Source organism: Meriones unguiculatus, chromosome 11 (assembly GCF_030254825.1).
Source record: "Meriones unguiculatus strain TT.TT164.6M chromosome 11, Bangor_MerUng_6.1, whole genome shotgun sequence".
In the NCBI taxonomy this organism is placed as follows: domain Eukaryota; kingdom Metazoa; phylum Chordata; class Mammalia; order Rodentia; family Muridae; genus Meriones; species Meriones unguiculatus.
The window spans coordinates 101,289,611-101,305,387 of record NC_083359.1 but is presented as its reverse complement, the minus strand read 5'-3'; the positions used below and the strand labels follow the sequence as shown (position 1 = coordinate 101,305,387).

The following is a 15,777-nucleotide window of genomic DNA, read 5'->3' as shown; positions in this document are numbered from 1 at the left end:
GATGTTAGAAGAAAAAGTGGGGAAAAGCCTTGAACTCATTGGCACAGAAGACAACTTCCTGAACAGAACACCAACAGCACAGGCTCTAAGAGCAACAATCAATAAATGGGACCTCATGAAACTGAAAAGCTTCTGTAAAGCAAAGAACACTGTTGTCAGAACAAAACAATAACCTACAGACTGGGATCTTCCCCAACCCTATATCTGACAGAGGGCTAACATCCAGAATATATAAAGAACTCAAGAAGTTAAAAAGCAACAAATCAAGTAACCCAGTTAAAAAATGGGGTACAGAGCTAAACAGAGAACTCTCAATAGAGGAATATCAAATGGCAGAGAAACACTTAAAGAAATGCTCAACATCATTAGTCACCAGGGAAATGCAAATCAAAACGACCCTGACCCTGAGATTTTACCTTACACCCATCAGAATGGCTAAAATAAAAAAATCAAGTGACAACACATGCTGGAGAGGATGTGGAAAAAGGGGAACCCTCCTCCATTGCTGGTGGGAATGTAAACTTGTACAACCAGTTTGGAAATCAATCTGGTGCTTTCTCAGGCAATTATGAATAGTGCTACCTCAATATCTAGCTATACCACACCTAGGCATATATCCTAAATTAAAATTAAAACAAAAATCAATAAAATTGAAAACAAATTACTACATAAAGGCAACAAATCCAAAAGCTAATTCTTTGAAACAAACCTTTAAACAGAAATGAAAACGAATCATTACAGTCACCATGGACATTAATTTTTTTTTTAAAAAGGAACATTACAAGTATATATAAGCCCACAATTTGATCACCATAGTTAAGTGTAAACTAATTCCCTGAAAAATACAAATTAGCAAAAGTCACATCAGAATAAAAAAATTATCTGACTGAGCCTATAACTATTAAACATATTTAACCAAAAAAATTAACACTTCATGAATATAAATATCCGGGACTAGAAGGAAGTGCTATGACAACTCTCCACACTCTTCCAGAAGGAAAACAGAAGGAAGGTTCTAATTCATTCTGTTTGTAGAATTTTTAAAGCAGAATTAGTCTAAAATTAAAACCAGACAAACACATTACAAAAAAGGAAACTCTTTATGGAATAATAAATAACATATGAAAAAGTAAAACAAAATGTTTATATATTAGAAAATGAAATAACAAAGCTAAAAATAGAAACCAACAAAATAGCCAGGCAAGGGGTACACACTTTTAATCTCAGAACACAGGAGGCAGAGGCAGGTGGATTTCTGTGAGTTTGAGGCCAGCCTGGTGTACTTAATGAGGTCCATGACAGCTGGAGCTGTGTAGAGAGACCCCGTTTCAAAAGCAAAAAAGAAAATAAATCAATTAAATAAAAAAGCAATTAATAGATAAATTGATATAACCAAAACTTATAGGACTTTGAAATAACAGAGTTTATACACCTATTGTTAGGCTGATTATGAAAGAAAAGAAGAAAGTTTCCAGTTATTCATCAAAAGGAGATTGATACCTGGAATATAAAAGAACTCAAAATATTAAAAGAAAGAAGTTCGGTTACATTTCCTGTTGATGTAGTAAGGTGCCCTAACAAAAAGGAAACCTAAGAGCAAAGAGGCCTATTTTGGCTCCTAGTTTGAGAGCACAGCCCAGTGTGGTGAGGAAACCACGCAGCAGGAGCTTGAGGAAGCTAATCACACGGCTTCTACAGTCAAGAAGCAGAGAGAAATGGGTGTTCACTGTTATCCAGGACCACAACTTGTGGAATTGTGTGACCCACATTTAGAGTGAGACTTCCAAATCACAATGAACCTAATAAACCCAGAAACTCCCAGAGAAGTGCCCAGAAATTCATTTCCATAGTGATTTCACACCTTCTGAAGTTGATAGTAAGAGTATGTATCATAATCTCTTTTATGAAAGCCCGGGTGGCTCTACTGAAATCTTTCCCTATTACTGCAAAGAACTAGTTCCAAAGCCTATGCATCAGGCTTCATCACAACCCCACTTCCGCCGTATGAGTTTCCTTCTCTTGATGCTGCAACAAATTACTTCATGGTTAGAGGACACAGTCCAGTGGTGGAGACAGAATGGTGCCAGGGTCACGGGGAAGCTGATTATGTTGCACACACACGCACACACACACAATGAATGCTGTCAGCTCAGTTTTATTCAGTCTAGAACTCCAGCTCACAGAACAGTTCCGCTCACAGTTTGAGTGGGTTGTTCTACCTCAATTAACCCAATAAAAAAAAAAAAAAAACCCTTCACAGACAGGCCCACAGACCTGTCTCCTGGGTGATTTTAGATCCTGTAAGTAGACAATATTAACCATCTTATTTGGTTGGGAATGCCCAGGGCATCCTTTTTCCTAAGACCTTTCTTGCTCTTCTCTCCCTTTACTTTTTATTCTTTTCTGTAGATGAAGTTACAATGTTTGTTTAACCACTTATGCTTTGTTACTTTTGTTTTTGTTTTTTGAGTTTTTTTTTCATTTTGTTTTGTTGGGTTGTTTGTTTGTTTGTTTGTTTGTTTGTTTGAGGAAGGGCCTCTCTACATAGCCCTGGCTGTCCTGGAACTCACTCTATAGACCAGGCTGGCCTTGAACTTGCAGAGCTCCACCTACCTGGGCCTTCCAAGTGCTGCAATGCCTGGCTTGTTACTATTTTAAATATTGTATCTTTTACAAGATAAAAAGTTTTGGTTTTTTTCCTTTCTTCTTAAATGTAGACTCACATACGTAGACTTCCTGTCAGAAATCCGGTTATAGCTTTCTTCCTCCTTTTCCAATCTTCCCAGGCTCATTCACGTAAAAGTATTGGCTTTGGATATTATTTTTACCGTTGTTATGTATTTCTATTGGTTCCTTTTAAGTTTGCATTTCTCTGGGGAAACATCTGGCCTTTCATCCACCCTATTTATCACAACCTTAATGAAACTCATAATTAATTTCTATAATGGAACAACTTCTAATTTCACACCTGGCACATCAAGAAACCCTATTTTATCACAATCTTGCACAAACTACTTTGTAGATCAGAACATGGTTCTTTCTTTTTTCCAGGGGCAAGTTCAAGCCTCCTGCTGAATGCATCATTGAAGGATTCGGGAGGAGCATTCAGATCCCTCCTAGGGCCGTGCGCTCCTGCTCAGGCTGCACGGCAGCTGTGCTCAGTCCTGCTGTGATCGCCTCAACCCCAGCTTCCAGCTGTCTCTATTTTTAAATTTAATTTCTTTCAAATTTTACTTTTCAATTCACTACATTTTGAAACATGTCTGTAGACCATAAAGAGGCAAGAACAGGAGCATCTAGAAACCAAGTCCTCCATATCAGAATTGTGTGGGAGAAGATGGTGTCCATCGTAACAGAAGGGGACCCGCAGGTCTGCTGAGAACTCATGAGAGGAGGCAAACATCTCTGACCGCAGAGGACAAGGGTTACAAAGTACGAAATGGCTTAACATGAAAGTGAGAAACCCTTGTGTCATCTACAGGACTGTGACCTTTCTCATTCCTCACCCGCTTGTGTCACTGGTACTTAAAAAAAAAAAAAAAAAAAAAAGTTTTGTGCACAGCCCTCCCCAGATTGTTATTACGAAGAAGACAATCAAGGAAAATTAAGGGATGAAATGTTCCATTGGGAACACCACTGTTCTTTGCTCCCCGCTGAGATCTTGGCCTCTTAGCATAGACATTAAAATTCCAAACCTGCAGAGAAATCAGCTAAGGACGTTATTTACTTAACATGCTGGTTCTTGGATGCACTCAGTCTCCCCCTGCCTCTGCTGGGGTAGGTACTTCTTCATTCCACAGGCGTAGAATCCACTGGCAAGTAGATTGACCGTGAGCAGGCATTAGGAGGAACCAAACTGGATTTTCAGGTGAAGTTTTTTTTTTTTGGTAGCCCTGGATTAAACACCCACTTCCCACTATCCCGCTCAGCCAAGAAGCTCAGTGAGAGAATTTTTTTTTTTTTAGGATATAGTGACTTTTAATTGAAACTTGGAAAACTAACTTTGTACCCCAAGAAATAAATCTAACTATCCATTTCTTTTTCAAATGCTCTAACTACAACAGTACTCAAGGAGCACTGATTATGTCCTCTTGACTTTCAACGTTGCTTATCCTGCACAGTATCTGGGAAGAGGTAAATTCTAACTCATGTTTATTAAGTGCTTTCTATTTTACCTCTTTGACATGTACAAATAAAGTGGACTTATAACTGGATGATTGGCATGAGAGAGATATAAGTTGAGAGATTTAAAAATAACAGTATTGTATAACTTACGGAAATTAATTATTAAATCCTTTCCTCATTCACCCTAACCTCACATTATTCAAAAATATCTACAAGTCTGACCTCGGAGAAAACTGTCCAAATTTAACTTTCACAACATGCTAATTAATGTTATTAGTTCGTAAACGTGTGTTCTAGCAGTTAGGAAATGTCAAATACGAGTGCAGAGAATACAGGTTCCCATTATATATTTTTAAGCAAATAATTGTGTTTGTTTCCTTTCCCTGGCTCCAAAATACCTGTGAATATAATTTCCAAGAGCTGGAAATACACACTAGTCCATTAATCCTATCTCTGTTTGTGATTCATCTAAGCAATACCCCTGCCCATTTCTCTGCTCGTGGGTGTTCGCAAAATTCATTTTGTTTAGAAGAAACTGTAGGGCAGCTGAAGCCAATTCTACCTTGTTTTTTTTTTTTAAAATTCAGGTTTCACCCCTCACTTACAGCATTGGAGAAATGTATCATAAACAGGTATTTCTTTGGTTGTTACTAAGAGACAAAAATAGCGAGTCAGGAAAGTTAAATCTGTTTGGCAAGCGAGCTGGCTTAACTCTGTCTCTTGAGCTGTCTCCTGCCTCAGGAAGCCGCCCTCCTGCAGGACTGTTTGTGTGTCCCAGGAATGACAGCTTGGAGCCTGAGACAGTGTTTCCCTGAGGCTTCCTGCTTCTTGACTTCCGCTGGCTTTTTCTCAATAGAGAGGTAAAACAGTGACATTATATGAACCGGTCCAGCCGCAGGTGTGAACCCTGGCTCTGCTTTATAATTCTGCTACTTCACAAGAGCAATCCATAACTGTCACTGTGGTTCACAAATAGCTGCCATGTACTAGCCCAAATACTCTCCCGGCTTTTGTTCACCACCTTCCTGTAGTTTATTTGTTTTGTGCCACTTGCACACGGCACTGACATTCATTGTGTGAAGCTCTTGTCTTCCCCCGGGTGCCAGCCTTTTCTCCCTGTGCTCTTCATAGTTTCCCAGGTAAAACTATGCCACACATAGTAAAGGTAAGGATTCTGCCCAGTGTAGCCCCTGTTTAAACTCATCTGCACGAAGCAGGACCAGTTTCATGTCCCCGAACCTTTGGTCCATATTGGCTTTGTAGATGGTAATGACGACAAAGTTGGTGAGGTTGGGCTTTAGAGCAATGACAAATCAAAGCATGTTCTTCCCTCTATGCAAGGATGGTCATGTCTTTACATGGACAGCTTGGTCCTGGACACAAATATTACTTACACCTCATGCAATTTGAAGACACATGAATGATTTTGCTCATGCGTCCATGAGGAAATGCATGGACCCTCCAGATCTGCCCTCTCTCAACATGACGGCCCTCAGGTAATGAGTGTCCACACTTACCGGTATATGCTAAAGGGTTTTCTCCCCCCTACACTCTTTGCTTCTCTGACCACAGGCCTAGAGTACAATGACTTGAACATTCGTCACTATTTTCAGGACTATTGGATGATGCCTCATGTCACAGGATTTTCTTTCCACCATCTCCATAATTATAAAACACAGATGCTTAGAATATCTGCTTCTGTGGTCCATGTAATCCAGGGATCATAACTCTTGTTCTTCCTCTGAAGGGGTTGCAGACTTCACTACCAGGACACACTGCTCTTTAGTATTTCTTTAGGTTTTCTCTCCTTAGTTGTCTACTTGGACTTTCTTTCTTTCTTTTTTTTTTTTTTTTTACAGATGGTCGTGAGCCACCATGTGGTTGCTGGGAATTGAACTCAGGACCTCTGGAAGAGCAGTCAGTGCTCTTGACCACTGAGCCATCTCTCCAGCCCCCTACTTGGACTTTCTTTCCTCTTTCCCAACATAGTCCTGTCTGAAGTGACCTGTTTCTAAAATCCTTGTTATTTTCCTTGTGCCTATGTCCCTGATCCACAGGTAAGCATTGCCTACAGGAGAGGGCCTCGCATCTCCTGTAACTAAAGTTACGGTGATTGTTAGCTCCTATGTGGGTTCTGGGTATCAAACTTGGGTCCTCTTGGAGAGCAGCCGGTGTGTTCAACTGCTGAACCCCTCTCCAGTCCTCTAAATGCAATGTTTATGCTTGGTGTGCAAAGTGGGCCAGATGTAGTCTCTATAGCCATGGCTCCTACAAGCCATGTTTGAGGGGGTCTCTGTTCTGTAGACGAGTGAGGTAGATGTGAACGCAGGGAGGAAGGCATGGTGGAAGAGAAGACACTAAGAGGGATACTTTTTAGTCTGTGTTCAGAAAGGGTTCACATCCTCCAGAACCTAAGTACTAGTAAAATAATGTCTTAGAAAGCAATAGGGGTACACCTCGCTTCAAAATACATATAAATATTAAACATAGATATACGATGATGGTGCTGAGTGTACTACAGAACATTTGGACAATTAAGGTTATGTTTTCTGCTGTCTTTCCTCGTGCTTCATGGGTGCAAATATAAGTGGATGCTTCTAAATGTAGCAAGTTGTTTTATCTGTCTTATTCAGTACCTGATAGGAAGACATCGTCCGTCCCAAGAGGACTGGCACTCATAAGAACTCACAAAGACTGTGGCAGCCGTCACAGGGCCTGCAGAGGTCTAAGTCAGATGGGGTCCTAGCTCTGAAAGAAGGAAGTGGACGTGAGCTTCTGTCCCTAAGAAGCTATCTCCAATTGATAATTGCTTGCAACGTGAAAATTAGTTTTCTCCAATGGAGTCTCCTGGGTACATAAACCACACATACATGGGTATTCAGGCCCATGCCCAGCCCAGAAATAGACAACACAAAATGAACTCAATGGTATTTTTGTAGATTTTTTTTTGTCCCATATTGCTTTGTTTGGGCATTTTTTAAAATCTTACTGGTCTGGAGTTTTTAGTGTGTGTGTGTGTGTGTGTGTGTGTGTGTGTGTGTGTGTGTGTTTCTTGTGTTTTCTCTTTGTTTTGCTATTATTATTATTATCAATATTTGCCTGTTTTCTAAAGAGAGAGAGAAAGAAGGTATGGAGTTGGATGGGTATGGAGGTGGGGAGGACCTGGACAGAGATAGGGGAGGGGAAAATGTAACCAAAATATACTGTATGCAATTTTTTAAATAAAAAAAAAACCTAAACTGAAAAAAAAAACTTTTGGGGCCGCTGTAGATCCCCTGAGAATGGGTGGCATAAAAGAAGTTTATCAATCATCTAACATCCTTTTGCTCACCAACACTCACCATTCTTTGGTCATTCCTAGCAACAGCCAATCTTGAACCCAAAAGGAAACCCGTCAAGCTCCTTTTCTGCCCCTCCCTTTTCACCCTAGAAGCAAACAGACTGAAGGTAGGCTGTGGTTCTTCAGAAGGTCCCCCACTCTGAAATAAAACTTTTCTCTGTCACACACACACACACAAACCTTGGGGCTGGAGGCAGAGATGGCTCAACAGTTAAGAGCACACACTGCGCTTGCAGAAGATCCATGTTCTGTCCCCAACATCCAAATCAGGAGCTCACAAACCAGATCCAGAATGCTGGCCTCAGCAGACACCTGCCCTCACAGGTGCATACATGCAGGCACCCACAGACACATACACATAATTTGAAATAATGTTTCTTAAAGAATTCTTAACATTTTTCATAAACCCTTCGTGTCCTATATTACAAAATTACATGGTCTAAAAAGCCAAGAAATAATTTATTCTTACGCCCGAATTTAGTTCTAACTCTACCACACTCCATAAGAGAAACATACTGGCCTCTGTTTCTACCAGTGAATAGCTGAATTTTGTTCAAATGGACTAGACATTCTAGCATGATGATCTATACCCCTCTTTGGGTAGTTAAAGAGAAAAAATCTAAAACTCTATCAGAGACTATTCTAAGACTTTGCTAACTTTCGTATCACCTATCTTTCAGCAGAGACTGAATTGATCAACTACTAAGAGAACTGTACGAAATATCCCAAGTTACTTGCATGAGAAATTGCCTAATAACAAAAAGCAATTGCTGCTTCTTTGTAGACATCATTGTGTAGCAGAAACAGTGTTGTGCTTGGTAGGTAGAGTTCATCTTTTTCTCGTATGAGATCACTACTATCTAAACTATGACTGCATATTTTACAGAAAAGAGGACTGGACCTTGGAGTTGTAGATCATGCTTATGGTAGAGCAGATCGTAGATGGATATTCATAGTCCACGTGCATTTCCCTCTGTTGATGCATCGAGATCTGCCCTGGTAATAAATCAGCTGAAATAAAGTTAATACTGATAATAATAATATTAATACTGATAGTGCACCTATGTCCTTCTCTGAACCATTAATACTCTGCTTGGAAGGTCTCGTTTCCATTTCTACGCAACTTCCAGAAAGAAGTAACTGTTAGCATGTGCTGACGACCAGGAAGACGCAGATTGAGGGGTTGAGGGTATAGTTCAGACGGTCATGTGCTTGTCTCACATGCACAGTGCCCTGGGTTCAATCCCAGGGTCCACACGAACCAGGCTTACTGCCATGTACCTGTAATTCCAGCACTGGGAGGTTGGAGGCAGGAGGATTAGAAAGTCAAGATCATTCTTCCCTACACAGTGTCTTCGAGGCCAGCCTGGGCTACATGAAACCCTGTCTCAAAGGGAAAGGAGGAAGAGGATTGTTCTTGCCCTGGAAAACTAAAGAAAAGGTACTAATCAGGTGATGTTTGCTCTACTATATGGCAATTTTTTATTGTTTAAGAAACTCCATGTATTGTGGGAGATAGCTGTAGAGTATAGAATCCAGACATGACTAGAAAATGATGGGAAAAGAGAGAGAACGGGATGGTTTCTGGAGAACATGAGCCAGAACAGGGTGTGCTGTGGTTAGTCCATGTATTTCCATGGTGGCCGTAGTCTCAGTGGAGACTGATGAAGGCAGCAATAGGTAGTAAATAATTTTTTCTCTTAGGTATGCCCTGTGTGTCTCTTTCCGCAATAAGATGAACAGGAACAGCCCCCTGTACAATCACAATGGCATAAGAAATGCTCTTTTTTCTGAGATTGCCTTTGGGATCTCAGCCAACACCATCCTCTTGCTCGTCCACGTGGTCACGTTCTTTCAGGAGCTCAGGCACAAGCCCGTCAACCTGATCATTGCTCTCTTGGCCCTCAGCCACATAGTGATGGTGCTTAGCATGGCCTTCATGGCTACAGACATTCTGGAGTCCCAGAGGTTTTGGGATGACGTCACGTGTAAAGCAGTCATCTCCTTGTACAGGCTGATGAGGAGCATCTCCATCTGTTCTACCTGTCACCTGAGCATCCTCCAGGTCATCATCCTCAGCCCCAGAAGTTCCTGCTTGGCAAAGTTCAAACATAACTCCTTATATCACAACTTGTGTTGCTTTCTTTCCCTGTGGGCCTTCTATATGTCTATCAGCGGTTTCCTCAACTTCATTGTCACCACCCGTAATGGAACCTCACACGTCCATATAATGGTCACTAAATCCTGTTCTCTCTGGCCTTCTAGTGACATCATGAGACACTTACTTTCTGTACTGGCTGTCTTCCGGGATGCCTTTTTTGTAGTACTCATGATACTTTCAAGTGTGTACATGGTGACTGTCTTGTGCAGGCATAAGAGGCAGGCTCAGTACCTTCACAGCACCAGCGTCTACCCCAAAACGTCCCCAGAGTGGAGGGCCATCCGGACCCTCCTGCTGCTGTTAAGTTTCTTTTTGTTCACGTACTGCTTGGACTGCATTGCTTCCTGCTCCAGGGTTATGTGGAATAATGATCCAGCTCATCGCTGTGTCCAGATGTTTGTGTCCAGTGGCTATGCCACATTCAGTCCTTTGGTGTTCATCAGTACTGAACGATGGGTGATTAACTTTTTCAAAAACCACGCAGGGCCAACAGTAAATATTTGATTATTCTGTGGCGAACAAGCTCTCTTAACATGAATGAGCACATTGATTTTGGGGTAATCAATCATGGCACACCCATGATCTCTGGGTTAGATGAAAAATAGACATCTGAAACATTTTCTCTGTTAAACCTACTTTTGGTATATGCATCAAACAATCACGTAGTCTATCACTGAAGCATATGCCATTCTGAAATAATACAAGTTACTAATAATTCTGGTTGTGGTCAGACAGAAGAGTCAATCATTACAGCATAGAGTAGCCTACATATGATACATGAAAATTTGTAACACTTTTAATACATCACTTGTTGGTATAATGTTCTTGTGAAATGTATACAATTTACCCTTGTTCATTCAAATGCTGGCTTTTCTACCCCACTAGCTGGTTTCAATCCAGGCATTGCACTGTGACGCTTATTCTAAGTATCACCTGTCTCAAGTTTGTGTAAACATGCCACCATTTGCTCTTTGCATTGCCAATAAAAACAACCAGCCAATGCTGAGCAATAGAAAGAGTAGGGAGGGACATCTTCATCCAGAGAGGAGGAGAAAGAAGTAAGGGGAGGAGATATCTGAGAAAAGAAGACCTGGAAACATCAGGAGAAATGAACCAGACCTAAGAAATGACTAAAAAGCAAATGTAATGTGTGAAATCTGACTGGGAGGAAGCTATGTGGGCTTGGAGGTTTAGGATGGACTAATTATTGCCCAGCATTGTGCTTTAGGTTAAGTAAATAAATCCTAGTCTCTGTGTGGTTATTTGGGTATACATCTGGTTTAGGAATAACTAAAAGATAAATCAATATTAAATATTAATAATCATCAACAACCAGTAGTCATGGTGATCTATATTTCACTAACTAGGTATATAAATTATTATCACCATGAATCACCATGCTATACACTATGATTTACAAATGTGACAAAACCCCTATCAAAATGTAGATGGCTTTTTATTTATGTTTTTATTTATGTTTTATATATGAAATATGTTTGAAAATCCTAAAATCCACTTGGAGCCATACAAAGACAGCACTTTTGTTTGAGAGTATCCTGCTAAGTTCAGGTGGTGCCATCCTGATGGCGTTAGGAGATAGCACTTTCGATAAATAATTTGGCACCATGTATGACAGAGCATACCTGGAACCTGAGCACTTGGGAGATGGAGTCTGAAAGATCAAGAGTTCAAGGCCATATTTAGCCATATAGTGAGTTCAGGGCCAACCTGGGCTACATAAGACCCTGTCTCAAAAAAAGTGGGAGAAGAAGAAAAAGGAGAATAGGAGGAGAAGGAGGAGGAAGAGGAAGAAAAAGGAAGAGGAGAAATTATTAGTTAGTGAAAGCTCTTCCTCTGTGATTCATTCAGGTTTCACAAGACTTCCCTCATCAGATGTCTTGACATTTGGTCTTGACATTTCCACAATTCAAACATAATGAGAAAATACATTTCTATTCTTTATGAACTATCCAGTCTGTGATCTTCAGAGATAACAGTCAAATGGGCTAAGATGGGCCTTCAGTAGGCAAAGTGATTAAAACAGAACAAAGTTAAAAACATTAAACATTCATTAAACGTTATATGGATTCTGGGAATTGAACTTGTATCAGCAGACCTGCACAGCAAACTCCTTAGCCTACAGAGTGGGCCCAGCAGATTACATAGCTGGATCTATTAAATATTAACAAGATGAACCTGGTTCCTTGGAGAAATGGCTCATCTAGAATCTGACAAGATAAATATAAAGGAACTTGAGTATATTGTGCCAGAAAGAAATTCTGGCCCCAAAATACAAATTCATGACAAAGGACACAAGAACCAAGCGAAAAGATCTTGATGCAACCAATGCTGGAAGAACGTGATTAGTAAAGTACGTGGCTTCAGTAGGAGGCTAGAGCTGAAAGCATGAACGAGTCTGTCACTCCATGCGGACATCAAGACATGAGAGCACCGCACAGGGATGGGAGGGAAATCTTACAGAATTGGCAACATCCCCTCCGGTGGAGTTGCCTTTCCTTTAAGGTAACTTGCTTACAAAGAAAGGAAAAGGCAGATTGGGGAGATGGATCAGCTGTAGAGTTATTGACATACAAGCATGAGGACCTAAGTTCAGGTCCTCAGAATCCATGTGAAAAGCTTCATGTGGAGGCACACACCTGTAACCCCAGTGTATTCATCGGGGTTCTCTAGAATAGAACATATAGAATGAATATATGTGTGTGTGCACATTCTATATATACAGAATATATATACGCATGCATGTATGTATAAAAGGGATTTATTAGAATGGCTCACAGGCCGTGATCTAACTAATCCAAAGTGGTTGGCTACCAATAATAGAGCCAAGAATCCAGTAGTTGTTCAGTCCATGAGGCTGGATATCTCAGCTGGTCTTCAGTATACACAAAAATCCCAAAGGAGTAGGCTCTAATGCCAGTGAAGGGATGGACTTGCTAGTCAGAGAGAGAGCAAGCAGGCAAAGAGGGCAAGCTTTCTTCTTCCATCTTTTACATAGGCCACCAGCAGAAGCTGTGGTCCAGGTTAGAGGTGGGTCTTCCCACCTCAAAGGTCCAGATTTAGTGGGTCTCCCTATGTCTAATGATATAATTAATAAAAAATCCAGCAGAGGTGATCTGCATGCTGTCCCCCAAGCCCCATCGACAGGCCCCTTGCCTGCCAGGTCCACCAGGGGCACAGCCAACAGAGGTAAGGAGGCTGTTCTCTGAGCCCCATTGTCAGGCCCAAGGCTCTGCCTGCCTCCCCGAGGAGACCTGCTGGCATCAGGAACATCCAGCCAATACCAAGAACAACCAGATGGCTAAAGGTCAGCATAAGAACACGATCAACAAAAGCCAGGGCAATATGACATCACCAGAACCCAGCTTTTCTACTACAACGAGCCCTGGAGATCCTAACACAGCTGAAGCACAAGAACATGACCTTAAAACGGGCACGGTAGTGCAAGCCTTTAATCCCAGCACTCAGGGAGGTAGAAGCAGCAGATGGCTGTGAGTTCAAGGCCAGCCTGGTCTACAAAGCAAGTCCAGGACAGCCAAGGCTACACAGAGAAACCCTGTCTTGAAAAACCAGAAGAAGAAGAAGAAGAAGAAGAAGAAGAAGAAGAAGAAGAAGAAGAAGAAGAAGAAGAAGAAGAAGAAGAAGAAGGAAGCAGCAGCAGCAAAAGACCTTAAAACCAACTTTATAAAGATGATAGAGGTCTTTAAAAGGGGAAATGAACAAGGAAATAAATCCCTTAAAGAAATATGGGTAAATACAATCAAACAGGTAAAAAAGATGAATAAAATTGTTCAAGACCTGAAGATGAAAATAGAAGAAATAAAGAACACACAAACTGAGAGAATCCTGGAGATGGAAAACCTAGGGAAGAGAACAGGAACGACAGATGCAGGCATCACCAACAGACTATAAGAGATGAAAGAGAGACACTCAGGTGTAGAAAATGCGATTGAAAAAAGCAATACATTGGTCAAAGAGAACATTAAATCTAAAAAGTTCCTGATATAAAACATTCACAATATCTGGAACACTATGAAACAACCTAACCTAAGAATAATAGGAACAAGAGAAGACTCTTAGCTCCAAGCCCAAAAATTATTTTCAACAAAATCATAGGAAAAAAACTTCCCCAACCTAAAGAGATGCCTATAAACATTCAAGAAGCTTACAGAACACCAAACAGATTGGATCAGAAAAGAAAATTCTCCCACTACATAATAATCTAAACATTAAATGTACTGAAAAAAGAAAAAATATTAAAAGCAGCAAGTAAAAAAGCCAAGTAACATATAAAGTCAGACATATCAGAAATACACCTGACTTCTCACCAGAGACTCTAAAATCCGGAAGGGTCTGGGCAGATATCTTGCAGATTCGAAGAGACCAAAGATGTCAGCCCAGACTACTAAACCTGGCAAAACTTTTAATCACCATATATGGAGAAAACAAGATATTCCACAACAAAACCAAATGTAAACATTTACCCACAGATCCAGTCCTATAGAAGGAAAACTCCAGCCAAAAGAGGTTAACTGCACCCAAGGAAACACAGGACATAAATAACACCACAGGAGCAAAACCGAAAGAAAGGAATCTCTCTCTCTCTCTCTCTCTCTCTCTCTCTCTCTCTCTCAACAACATCAAAATAGGAGGAATTAACAATCATTGGTCACTAATATCTCTTAACACAATGAACTCAATTTCCCACTAAAAAGACACAGGTAAACAAAATGGATGCAAAAACAAGATCCATCATTCTGCTGCATACAAGATACACACCTTAGCAACAGCGGTAGACATTACCTCATAGTTAAGGGCTGGAGAAAGGACCCAGCGATCAGACCCAGGAAGCAAGCAGAGTAGCCATTTGGATATCTAATAAAATAGACTTTCAACAAAAGTTAATCAAAAGAGATGGAAAAGGACACTTTATACTCATCAAAGAAAAAAACCCACCAAGGTGACATTTCAATTCTGAATATCTATGCCCCAAATGCAAGGGCACCCACATTCGTAAAACAAACATCACTAAAGCTTAACTCATACACTGAACTCCATATATTAATAGTGGGAGACTTCAACACCCAACTAAACAGAGAAATAATGAAACTAACTGACAATATGAATCAAATGGACCTAACAGATATTTACAGAGCATTTCACCCAAACACCAAGAAGATCGCGTCACATCTGTTGTTCTCTTTCCACAATCTTATAGCCAGTCTGGAAATACACACATCACCACACACCAAACAAGACACGTGCCACAGCGTGTTTATTACTGTAAAGATCAAGGGAAATAGGAAGACTGAGATCCATCACCAGAGCTCACCAAGGGGAGGTGTGGCAGTGCATGCTGATGGTCCCAGTGCTGAAGCAACAGAGGCAGGCAGATCCCTGGGATCTCAGTGGCCAGCCAGACTAGCCAGGTTAGTGAGCAAGTCCATCTCAAAGGTTGAAGAGATGGTTCATTGAGTTTGGATACACAGCTACCACATAAAATCTGTATATGGTATAAAATAGGAATTAATAAAGCAACAGTTTTCTTTAAACCCACTAGCTTCCAAAATAATTGACACAGAAAGACCAGTTTGTTTTGCAAGCTTAAAACACTAGAGCTGGGCAGATAGCAACCCTCTACCCTCTAGCACAGCTACACAACCCAAGTTACTCAAAAAGAAGTCATCCTTTCTGGGTTGGCTCTGTTCCATCAGGCCACACCCTCTTTCACCATCTTTTGCCCCTTTTGCTTCACTATGACCCCCTGCCTCATTGTCTTCCAAACCCAAGTCCGGGAACCCGGGACTCTGCCTACCTCACTTCTGCCCAGTCACCGGCTTCAGCATTTTTATTACTCAATTAGGAATAATTGTGAAAAATTCTTCACATCACATGGGTACAGGAGATGGTTCAACATTTGTAACAATGCCTGTGTCAGGGCAGTAACCAGATCTCAGGACACAGAAGTCATCATCTGAACACAGAACAAGACCATCCTCCTACACTACGCAGGCATGCTCTTGTAACCCCAGTGCTCTGGGTGGGAGGGTAAAAACAGATATAGCCCTCTGGGGCCTGGCAAGTCAGGCCAGGATATCAAGCTTCCAGTTTGGTGAGAGACCCTGTCTCAGAA

At 41.0% G+C, this 15,777-nt stretch overlaps 1 protein-coding gene across 1 annotated transcript; it reads left to right on the top strand.

Annotated features, from left to right (window-relative positions):
• Positions 1 to 9,200: 9,200 nt before the first annotated feature.
• On the top strand, positions 9,201 to 10,130 carry LOC110546671 (vomeronasal type-1 receptor 90-like). Its single transcript, XM_021633652.1, has one exon. The coding sequence runs from the start codon at positions 9,201 to 9,203 to the stop codon at positions 10,128 to 10,130; it is 930 nt and encodes a 309-aa protein (XP_021489327.1).
• Positions 10,131 to 15,777: the final 5,647 nt, after the last annotated feature.